Source organism: Danio rerio, chromosome 9 (assembly GCF_049306965.1).
Source record: "Danio rerio strain Tuebingen ecotype United States chromosome 9, GRCz12tu, whole genome shotgun sequence".
NCBI lineage: Eukaryota > Metazoa > Chordata > Actinopteri > Cypriniformes > Danionidae > Danio > Danio rerio.
Genome location: NC_133184.1, coordinates 9014419 through 9027344, shown reverse-complemented (window position 1 = coordinate 9027344; position 12926 = coordinate 9014419). Strand labels below are relative to the sequence as shown.

General features: G+C 35.5%; 1 protein-coding gene across 3 annotated transcripts in view; it reads right to left on the bottom strand.

Moving 5' to 3' along the window:
- Positions 1–12498, bottom strand: part of ankrd10b (ankyrin repeat domain 10b) — a 39344-nt gene extending 26846 nt beyond the window's left edge. For 2 of the 3 annotated variants that reach the window (XM_005167451.6, XM_005167452.6), the window contains exons 1-2: positions 12143–12494; positions 5617–5769 (exon numbers count right to left, since the gene is read on the bottom strand). In XM_005167451.6, coding sequence (XP_005167508.2) covers positions 5617–5769; positions 12143–12334 — 345 coding nt within the window. In that variant the 5' untranslated portion in view covers positions 12335–12494. 3 annotated transcript variants of the gene reach the window in all.
- Positions 12499–12926: the final 428 nt, after the last annotated feature.

Genomic DNA, 12926 nt, shown 5'->3' with positions numbered 1-12926 from the left:
TTTAGTGATTGTTAATGTTTTTTTTTTTACTTGACTAATGACATTATTCACGATCACAGTAAAATCCACGACACAATCCAACCTTATCTTTACACTAAGTTATGGTGTATTAGGTTGTAAATCCATTGTAGAACTGTAGCACACACTGACACTCAACAACGTACATACAATGGGGGAAATAAGCATCAAACACGTCACTCTTTTTCTCAGAAAACATGTTTATAAAGGTGCTGTTGACTTGAATTTTTCACCGGATGTTGGTAACAACCAAATAAATCTATACATGCAGAGAAAACAACATTAATTAGTTTACAAAGTAAGTTATGTTCAGTAAAATGAATGAATGCATGGAAAACTATTGAACACATGAAGAAAGGGAGGTGAGAAAAGGCAGTGAAAGCCCAGACAGCAGCTGAAATCTATCAGTAGTTCTTCAGCAACCCTCTGCCCTTCCTCATTGTAAATTAACATCAGCTGCTTCCAACATCTACATTAGCAGGAAGCTGAAGATGAAACTAGGGTGGACATTTCAGCAAGACAATAATCCAAAACACAGCCAAGGAAACGCTCAAATGTTTTCAGAAAAAATAAAATTAAATAATTTGTAGGATGGCCCAGCCAATCATTTGACTTGAATCCAATATAAAATATTAATTTAAGATCAGATTTGATAGACGAGACCCACAGAACAATAACCAGCCTTTTATATAAAAACATTTCAGTTGTTTAGTACTTTTTCCTTGTGTCATTCATTGTTAGGACACATATTTTTTCCCAACTTGTTTTGTTATGTTTATGTGCATATTGTTTAGGTTTTTACCAAAATCTGGTTATTCCATGTCAACAGCTCCTTTAGAAATATCAATCCCCCAAAAAACAATATGACTCCTTGAATACGTTTCCCCCAGTGTACACACACACACACACACACACAGACATAAACACAGACACACACACACAGACAGACAGACAGACATACACGACAGACACACACGACAGACAGACACACACGACTGTTTTCACAAGCCATAAATACAGTCTTAAGTGTCACAAATATATATATATTTTTTAGTTTCTAATCAACTCTAATAAATGCTATATTTAGTCACATGGCAAATGCCAAAAAATTTTTTCAGTAACGCTTTAGTCTAAGTCACAATTCATGGTATTAACAAACCCTTAACTAACATTAGCTAAATAAATTTCTAATTAGTTGTTTATTTAAAAATATAAACCCTTTCACATTTCCGTGTTTCTCAGCAGAATAAATCATCATAGTTGGGTAAACTTAAGCACAGTGAATGGGAGAATAAAACAAATATTTTTTACAAACCTATTTGCTTAAATAATAATAGAAAAATGCCACAAAAGAAAAAAAAAATAGTGTGAGACTGAAAACGACAGCCAGAGGAGAACATAACGTCAAATTTATAGACGATGCTATAGAAAACACCTTGCAAAAGCAGTAATTTATTGTTTGTAATTTGACGCAAAGATGATATAATACATTCAAAAATGCATATTCATATGTAATTTTTATCAAAATATTAAAAACTTTCAAGAATTTAAGATTAAGATGATGTTAAACGTGTCATAACAGTCTAATGAAAAGGTTTAAGGTAGAAGTTGGATTTAGGTTTAAACAGGATTAGGGATGTAGAATAAGCTCATACTTTATAACTACTGAAAAATAAATGAATAAATAAATAAATAAATAAATAAATAAATAAATAAATAAATAAATAAATAAATGAGTTAATATATTAGTAATAGACGGGTAATAAGCCAGTAGTTAAAAACGTGAATTGTGACTAGGGCCAGATGGAATCTGCAGACATTTATTGCTATTTCTGCGCAGAATTTTGTTAAAAATCTGCAGATTTATGCAAATCTTAATCTTAGAAGTATCATAACTAAAACCTTAATATATGAAATTAAAATACATTTTAAACTTTTAATGTTTACAATGCAAATTCAATTAAATCCACTTTATTTTGTAAAAAAGGCTAGTCAGAAAATGACTTTACTAACTGTAATGTAAATAAATCATATGGATATTTTCATATTAGTCAACAATTATACTGAAATTAATATAAAAACTGAAAAAAAATATTAAATTTGCACATTTACACAAATAAACTGAATCAATGATGGACTAAAATCTGCCTAATTGTGACCTAAATTACAGCGTTACCAATTTTTCTTTTTAATTTATTGCTTTAATATTGGCTCTAGTTCATTTCATTGATTAATTTCAAGTTTACCTAATTTTTACTGAACTTTTTTTGCTTCAACTTAAACTATCTTAGTTACAAAAATCAATATTTCAAAGGTAAAAGACAACAGAAAATAAATCGAATCAAAATTGTTTGAACTTCTTGTCACTTGCTTAATTTTATTTGTAGTAGTTTTTAAAATAATGTCAGCAGATTACCAAGACAGATTGCTGAATATTATGGCAGCAATCCACATATTGCTGGAAGTGAAAGTGCCATCTCTCAGTCATAGCCCATCATCATCATCATTTATTTAGGAGCTGGTGAATCAGCCTGGCGGAGCAGCAGCACCGCCCAACAGAAGGCTTGAACTTTTCACTTTGACAGAAAGACTCAGGCGAGGGTCTGACCGCCGCACAGTGCTTTCAGCAGAAGCAGTGATTCATGAGTGAAAGAATGTGGGTCAGACTCACGCCTTGTTGCTTTTCGCTCCAACAAGACTTAAGACCGGGGAAGAGATCAGTCGTGATGCCCTTAAATGATTAATGTTGATCTGCCTGAGTCAACGGGGACGTGAAACTAGCCTATATATGGAGAACACGTCTGCGGTTATGTAACAATGGCCTAGTAATCCCATTTCTCTGCTGTAATGAATGCCAGAGGCGGTGAATATCTGAATAAACAGGATTGTGCGCACACACAAGCTGATGGGGATTTCAGTTCTGCACATATGGAAAATACAATAGTGATACAGTGGACACCGAATGAACACAGACACACAGCAATGAAACTGAGGAAACCAAACTACCCAACAACTGAAACCTGATATTTATTATAGTGTACTGATTATCACCATAATAAAGCATGTTTTATCATAAAATGTAGTACCAGACACCTGTGTGTCACGTTTTGTCTAAAAGGATCTTAATGCATCCTTATTTTTGTGCGGTGATGAATTTAATTTAATTTGCTTTTATTTATTAATTTTTACATAATTTACCAAATCTCTTCCCACACCGCACTAGTTTGTGTCGAGTGTTGTTAAATAAAAAAAGCTAATTTAGCTAAAAGTTTATGGCGATTTGCATTGATTTGAGTTATTTCCCAAGACAAAATGTAAAGGTCTTAAGACTATTAAATATGCTTAGAAAGTATTAAATAAATGAAAAAATAAGTAAACATAAAACTGCCAGCTCAATGTGATAGTATTGTGTATAGACTGATTTCACGCAGCCGCCATTTAAAACAGCAAAATAGAGGCTGCGGTGGGAAAAAATCTGAAAGTATCGCACCGAGTCACACAGGAACGTTGTGTACCTGGCTGTATATCTTATCAGCGAAGAGAAAGTGACAAACATTTATACTTTCACCACCTTTTGAGTGACCTGAAAGTCCGTTCTGAATGAATATAGTGAAAATAAAAAGGGATATTGGACCTCATTTTCAGCTAAGTTATGGGAAATGGCACTAGTTAGCTAACATTTTCTTTCCCAAACACACGTTTTAGACATTTTAAATGTTAATGAACTGATTCTTTCACTATATTAGACTTGTCACGATTCAAAATTTTGGTACTGAAATAAAAATTTTTAAAAAAACATCCATTTCCCATTAACATTTAAAGCACTGTTGATGGCGTTCTTAAACAGCGCTGATTTGCCATTGTATTTACGTGCTCAACAGAAATGACTGATTGGTCGTAGAGGTCATCAGTTCACGGCATTTTACTGATGTTTACAGAGTGCAAACACAGACGAGTGATCCACTTGATGAATCGACTGATCTTCATGGCTTTAAAATGATCCAGTGTCCGTGTATCTGTGTTTGCAATCTGTGAAGAGCGGTGAACTGATGACCTTCACAGCCAATCGCAGTCATTTCTGTTGAGCGCTGGTGAATACTATGGCGAATCTGCTGTTTAAGAACACGCTCAGCTTAAATGTTAATAGGAAATGGACGTTTTTAAAACTTCAGTAGCAGGACAACACTATTACAGACAACACAAGGGTGTGCTACAGAGGACTGCATCGTTTTATCGCTCACTGGGTTACATAGGCTAAAGCCGTGAAGCATCCTCACGGTGTTTACCCGCTGCATGAACTGAAGTCTAGGAGGACACTATTAGCATATTACTCTTAAAAAGAGATAGTCATGTTGTTTGTTGCCTAATATGTTTTTAATTGTTTCAATTAAACTATACTGAATTATATTAAAGTGATGTTTACACCATTTCTGCACAGTGAAATCATGGCAACAGTTGGGGGTTTGTAGTACACAGCATGTTGTTGCAATGTTTACAATGCTGATCCTACACTTCCAGGTTTCTTCCCACTGTTGCCTCGTTTTCGTTACGCATATAGGCAATCTCACAGGCAATTTAATGATATGGCAATTTTAAACTTAGCTTAATATTACCATAATAATACAAAAAGATTATTTCTAAACTTATATACAGATTGTAAACTAATTTATAAACTTTAAACAGTGTTATCCTGGTTAAAAATACAACAAACTATCCCAATAAATGGCTCCAAATTTGTCTTGGGCTTGTAGTATCATGTAGTTTTTTTAATCAGTTAATAGCATTAGTATTAGATAGTACTCATCAGGTTTTTAAACTGATTGTCCTATCTAATCAAACTCTCAAAAACAGACTGATAAAACAGAAACAGAATCTTATGGTTTACCACTAAAACACTTTTGGCAACAAACACTGCAAAAAAAAAAAGAAAAAAGAAAAAAAAAACACAAAATAACATGATGGTGAAACTAAAACAGTGCAACATTAATAACCAAATAACTGAAAATGTAACATCAAACACCCTAGAGCACATCACTGCTGACAAATAAAAACTGCTGATCAATTATGCAATGAGAATTTTTTTTTTTTTTCTACAGTAAACTAGATTTACAACATGAAAGACATTAACATAATTACATTTGTTGACTTATTTGACAGTTTCTAGTGCATTTAGGTTTTCACAGATTATAACACTTTAAATTCACAGGTCATAACATTATAATTAAAATAAAAATCCTCAAAACTGTGATAATATTGATAGAATGACGTCCATGTTATAATTGAAAGCTGCTGTTAATTACACCTATAAACATGTTAATTGAGTAGCTGTGACATTACAAAGCAACCACAAACAACTGCTTTGTGTTGTGCCCAATACATGGGTGTGCAAGTAAAGATACCAAACAAGTGTGTTCAAGCAAAACACTGCAGGACGTGTCCCCTAAAAAGCATGACTGGACACACCTAGACTAAAACCCCATTAAAACAAGTTTAACCACCATGTTTACTTTTCTGGGCCATTCTCAGTGATCACTTCAAAACAAAATATTCCTCAGAAATTGCATCCATCTCCAGTATAATAATGCAGAAAACTCTTACCTGTCTGTTTATATCAGCTCCATTCTGCAGCAGCCAGAGCAGGCACTGAGGATGACCCCCGAAGGCAGCAATATGAGCAGGCGTCTGGGCAAAGCGAGAGGTCACAGAGTTCACACCACATCCCACCTGCACTAGACGCACCACACACTCCAGCTGTGGGACAAGAGAGCACACGCAGACAACAGTGCTCAGCTCATGCTTACAGATAATACAACAGATCAATACGACAGACAAATTGCTCAACAAAAAAATTCGAGCAAGCAGTATGGATCGGAGTTCTCAGCAGAAATTGTCATTATTGGGTAAAGTCCTTTAGTGCTGAGTAGAAATTATTTTTGTAATCCTATTTGTTACAAAAATAAAAAAATAAAAAGCTATTATGGGGCTGCTGTATAGAGATGCGCAGATCTAATAATAGAATCATATATTGGCTTCGATACTGCATTCTTTTGCAAGATTGGGTGACATTTAAAAGCTATGAAGATATTACAAAAGGCACTATGAAATAAAGTTTTCATTTACTATATTCCAAATGTTCTGGAGCCATTCTATTGCTAATTGTGAATTACAGATGAATATTCAAGTGGTCAAATGTATGTCAGGTAGGCATGGGACGATAACCGTGTTCAAGGTAAACCGCAGTTTGGAAAAGTCAAGGTTTTAAAACCGCCAACATTTTCTGTAATACCGTTCCTAAGGTATGCGTTAATTTTTTTATTTACGTTTTTTAGGACAGCAGTATCTCCAGCAGAGGAGATGTCCAAAGATGCCGTTTTAAATTGTAAAGAAATCTGTGTTTTGGAAACCAATGAAGACAATGCTTTATTTGAATTATTCAGCCTGACATGTTTACTGCTCCAAACTATTATAAACCTTTAAAAAATTAAATATATTGTTTTCAAAGGGGAAAAGTTTTAGTTTTTTACACTGACATTTAAAAAGAATATATTTTAAAGCAGTAATCACAATATCGTGAAATTGTGATATTTACATCCAAGGTTATCATAGCGTCAAAATCTTATACCGGTCCATGCCTAATGTCAGGGCTTCCCACCGATGTGCCTATCAATCATTCTCCATTAATTCAAAATTCAAAATGAACGCTCTACACTGTAAAACAAATGCAGGGTTTCACACAATTCATGACGTCTCAATACAAACCAAGTTAACTTCATTTTCTTTAAGGTCAATCCAAAGTTGTTAAGTGTTAAGTTGTCCCAATGAAATCTCAAGAATTGTGTTGTTTTAGCTCAATCTAAATTAGTTCAAACGATCACAATAAAATATTTTTGTGTGTAGGTGCTGGTGATGCAATAACAGATATCAATCAACAAACTGCATCACCTGACCTCCTGTCCAAGAGAGTACCCTCGCACATTCATCATTAAAACAACAGGACTACATCTGCGTTTGCGCCAAAATGTATTTGACTAGGCCTTGGATTAAAGCTAATAATTTAGTAAAAAATTCCATCTTAGCGTGTCATCAGGAGACAAGGCTGTTGTTTTGGATTAGTTTTTATTTGCTTACTTTTTATCTCAAAAGACAGCCATTATAAGAATCAGCAAAGGGATTCATCTAAAAATCTTTTTTAAAAGTTTCTAAAAAAAAAAAGAAAGCTGCCTAGATCTTGGATGACCTGTAGGTGAGTAAATTAACAGGATTTTGTTTGGGGGTAAAAAGTGGGCAACCACTATTGCTTCTTTTTTATTTATAATAAATGTGTACTTCCTCAGAGTAGCAGATGGCAAACAACATGAAATTATTATTATATAAAACTAATAATAAATAAAAATTCTATAAAATTATTATATGTGTGAGAGATAAGCCGCAAATTCATTCTTTAATCTAAAGGATAAATGACGAAATGACTGGTTTAAACTGGCTGCAAAATATATGCACACCATTAGTAATGGTTTATTTTTATGGCACCAGGTTAAACATTGACACATTTCAGACACTCATACATTACAAGTAAAGACCATGACTGAATATGGAGGAAGGTCTTAGAGTGACGTTCTCCAAAATTAAATGAATAATAGACTTTGGCCTATTGGGGTGTGTGCACCACTGTGTGTAAGTTTTACATATTTATAACCACCTCAGAGGATATTGGGGGTCGAGAGTCACTGGCATTGTTTATTATTATTTTTTATTGGGGGGGGGGATGGGGGGGTAAGCTAATGCCATTCAAAAGTAAGTTTGCTTTAATGCACTAAAAGATGTAGATTATATGATAAAACAATTTCCATGGTTATTACTGAGATAGTTTACAAGTGCTGTGAAATCCACTGGAGCTAAATATCTAATACGGTAATGGCATATGGTTTCAGACAAGACTTAAAAGCTTTAGGCAATCACAACAGATCTGACCAATCAGATAAAGAGTATGAGGTGTTTGGAGAGCCCAGATGCTTAAACAAACTATTTCAGAAACTGAGAATAAAGCAGATGCTACAGTGTGTATTACAGGAAAGGTCCAGAGTATTTTGTCATTGGATAGACTTGAAGAAAGTCTTCAAAACAAAACTGCGATCCTTTAAAGTGTCATTAAAAAAAAAAAAAACAATCAGATCACAGCTTGTGAAAAGGTCCATTATTTATTCTCATTGCAGGGTTACACAACACCTCTGTTAATCATCCACTTGGGTTAAATATTGCTCTCACTTTAATGTACCGGAGTAGGAAATCTACTGCATCTGCTACTTAATGGAACCATTTAGTGCCTCATCCCTACTTTATCTCAAATTTCAGTTGGACTCTTCCTGTTATTCATCTTCTCAACAGTGCTTAAATGATTCTTAGACACTCCCATGCTTTATAGAAGACATTACACCCATTAAGATCAAACCAAACAGACACACAGAGAGGGAGCGCCACCTGAACACACAACTTCCTCATGACTATTTTTATAAGTCATAAAACATCATGCAACATTTTACATACACTGGAAGATCTGGTTTGAAATAAAACACCCCGTTGATCACGCTCATCAACTGACGCAGAGGAATTCACTTTCGAGTTTGAAAAGGTTAAGATGCAAGCTCATGCATGTTTTCCCTTTTCAGTAAACATTTCTAAAAATAAACCGATGAGTTGGTGTTTATACAGTATCAGCCTGCTAAATCTCATACTTCATCCTAATGGACAACCTTGGGACATCTGAGAATATAAGACAACAGACATGGGCTACATGATAAAGATAATGTAGCTCTTGAGAAATTGAGGGAAACCTGAAGATCAACATCAGTAATTGAGGCAAGACTAGACTACACCCACATGTGTCAAACTAAAATGACACCTGTTATTAGCACCCAAAAATAGTACTTGGCTTATTATCTGAACAAAGAACATTAAGGTCCACACATAATCTGAGCATGTAGAAATTTGCAGATTTCCACAGATTTTTAGCCCTTCATTGAGTTTAGTTATGCAAATGTGTAAATAAATATTTATTCATTTTTTAGACGGTTTCAGATTCATGTACTACAATACAGTTTGTAAAGTAATATTTTCTATCTTTCAGTAGATATATTAGGAGAAACTTCCTTTTTTTACCAAACATTTAGTTGTAATTGGATTTGCATTGTAAACCTAAAAAATATATATATTTACTCACCGGTCACTTAATTAGGTACACCTGCCCAACTGCTCGTTAATGCAAATTTTAAGTCAGCCAATCGCATGGCAGCAACTCAATGCATTTAGGCATGTAGATATGGGCTGCATCTGAAACCGCATACTTCTATATTATATAGTACGCTAAAATCAGTATGCGAGCAGAGTAGTATGTCCAAATACATAGAATTCAAAAATCAGTATGCGAGAAGTACCCGGATGACTTCCGGCGAGATTCTGGAGTGCACATCCCATGCACGTTGCTCTATCCCATGATGCCTCGTGAGAGAATTCATGAATGGGAGTGAAGCGACGCAACTGACGCAGGTAGTTCACATGACCATGACAAAATGTTGGATGTTGTACGTCCGAATTCCATTCATACTTTTCACATTCATACTGTATAGAATGTACTTTTCTAATGGCTGAGTAGTACGATTAAATTCAAGTACCTACTAAGTAGAAAGTGGTTTCGAATGCAGCCATGGTCAAGACGATCTGCTGCAATTCAAATAGAGCATTAGAATGGGGAAGAAAGGTGATTTAGGTGATTTTGAACATGACTTGGTTGTTAGTGCCAGACAGGCTGAGGAGGAGAATAGCCAGACTGTTTCGAGCTGATAGAAAGGCAACAGTAACTCAAATAATCACTCGTTACAACCGAGGTGTGCAGAAGATCATCTCTGAATGCACAACACGTCGAACCTTGAGGCAGATAGGCTACAGCAGCAGAAGACCACACTGGTTGTCACTCCTGCCAGCTGAGAAATCTGAAGTTACAATTTGCACACCAAAACTGGACAATAGAAAATTGGAAAAACCTTGTTTGGTCTGATAAATGTCTATTTCTGCTGCGACATTCGGATGGTAGAGTCAGAATTTGGCATCAACAACATGAAAGCATGTATCAATGGTTCAGGCTAGTGGTGGCGGTGTAATGGTGTGGGGGATATTTTTTTGGCACACTTTGTGTCAACGTTATTGTGTGTTATTATTGTTGCTCACTATGTCCATCATTTTATGACCACAATGTACCCATCTTCTGATGGCTACTTCCAGCAGGGAATGCGCCATGTCATAAAGTTTGAATCATCTCAGACAATAAACATGACATTGTACTCAAACGACCTCCACCGTCACCAATATGCATGGGTCAGTATAAAAATCTGACGGTATAACCTTGGAGAAAAATATCATGGTATTGTGCTCACTGCTCTAAAATATATTATTTTTAAATGTCTGGGTAAAAATCTAAAACTTTTTTCCCTTTTAAACAATGCATTTTAAACCAACAAATCTGCAGCAACTGCAAGATGCTATCATGTCGATATGGACCAAAATCTCTGAAAAATATTTCCGGTACTTTGTTGAATCTATGTCACGAAGGATTAAGGCAGTTCTGAAGGCAAAAGAGGGTCCAACCTGGTACTAGCAAGGTGTACCTAATAAAGTGGCTGGTGAGTGTATATATTTTTATTTCATGCATTTTTTTCTATTCTCTCTCAAAAAAAAAATAAATAAAATAATATATATATATATATATATATATATATATATATATATATATATATATATATATATATATATATATATTCTGTTGAGCCCATGTTAGAGAGTTGTTGTATGCGTCTACAGGTAAAACATATGAGCAATTCCAGTGTTATGGATGTGACATTTGCAGTAAAATCTCAACACATAAATTGACAGAGAAAGTATATGTTAACATTATATTGAAAAATGTAATTATATTTTCTAGAGCAACTAGCCACAGAGTTATGGGAGCAGAAAAATATCAATCTGTAAACGTGTTTTGTACTTTAAATGAGGAAAATAAGCATGCGTTATGGATATGACAAAAAAAGTCTGCGAGTTTACAGTATACAACACACTTTGTAGAAATTCTGTGAATTAAACTGCACAACCCAAAATAAATAATGCTAATCAAAAGGATTAGAGTCGGCTTTCTATAAAACAAAATTGCTTGGTTTTATTTTATTTAATAATTTCACATTTCTGAGGAAAAAGTGTCGTTATGGATGTGACATCTCTCTGTTATGGATGTGACGCATGTGAAATTACCATGTGTGACTTTGGTAAATCAAATAGAATAGTTTGAAAACATTGACAGATGCATTTTTGAGTATTTTTAAAGTACTGTAAAATACTTGCTTACACAAAAAACCCAGAAATGGTTTCCGTATTTTGGTAAAAACGAATTTTTTTTTCATGGCAAGGTTGACATTTGCACGGAATTGCTCATATACATTTAAAGTTTTAGTAAAGATTGATGGCATAGGATGCTAAAAACATTAATATCGGCACTTTCTGAGGTATTATATTGGTACCATTAGAAATGCAGATTCCAGTAATTTGACAAGTGCACTTAATTTTCTTCAAAGTGCCAAAACAATCACTAAATAGAAAATCCCATTTTTACTCTTTTAAATTCATCACAGATCAAAATATTCCTCAAGCTTGTCTTTTGTGACAGGTATTTTCCATAATTTAGACTCCCAATAACCATCCTCCTCCTCATACCTAAAATAGTATAAAGCAAATATAGTTCCGCGTAAAACTTTGTGCTTTTTCTCCAGATAATTCCAGGCTCTTCCTCGCGGCTCTATGTAGGAAACCCGCTGGCCTGTGACACAAGCGGAAAATGGGAAAGCAAAGGGGGAAATACAGATTAGCTGTCTGAGAATGTAACGCTGGCTCGTCGTTACATATGCGATCAATTGATCCCATTATATTCTTCAGATGCGGTTGGGGTGTCATCCACGAATGACAGACAGATGCAATGTTGTGTAGTAAAGGGAACAACAAACATGTTTAATCATGTGTGTAATTTACGCAGTGTCTATCTCCAAAAATCTACCATGATGTGCTGTGAAATGATTCAAGAGTGTACCTTGCCGAAGTGTGCAGCCCAGTGTAGAGGCGTCCAGCCGTAGAAAGAGTCCTCGACCGAGAGCTGCTCGGAGCCGCGCTGCAAGAGCGTGCAGAGCGCGCCCATGTCTCCATCCCTGCACGCACGGTGGAGAGGGAAGCGAATATTCAGCACCTCCTCGCTAGAAAACCCAGACTCCAGACCCACAGACATCACTGCACGACACGGACACTCGCGTTTTGGAAATGCGTGGAAGCCGAAATCTTCACAAAAATGGTGGATTGCACGATGTATACCCGCCCAAACAAAGCGCTTCCAAAGGGGAGGCGAGACGAGACGCACGGCGTGCTCACCTCACAAACACACACAGCACAGTTGCTTGCACGCTGAAGGAGGAATCAAACTTCACCGGGGCATCTCTCAAAAAGCAAAATGGACCATTTAGGATTCAGGAATGGAGGTAGTGCGCATGTACACAATAGCCGTCAACCAAAACCTGAAATGGATCACATGAGACTCCGTACTGAAGTTGCGCATGCCTACTACAAACGAACCGTAGCCTACTACAGAACACGAAACAGATTATTTGATATCCGGACGGAATCTGCTTATTACAAAATAATTGTAAGACAAAACCAGAAACGGATGATTTCGCATTTGGCAGGCCTGTATCCAGCCTGGTGCAAGGGATGGTTCTTTTTTCTCAAAAAGTGTACCTTTTTGTACTAGTTTTTCACCTTGTTTCTATTCAATTATGAGGTTTAAAAACTCTATTAAGCGAATTTTTTGATGTAGGAATATATTT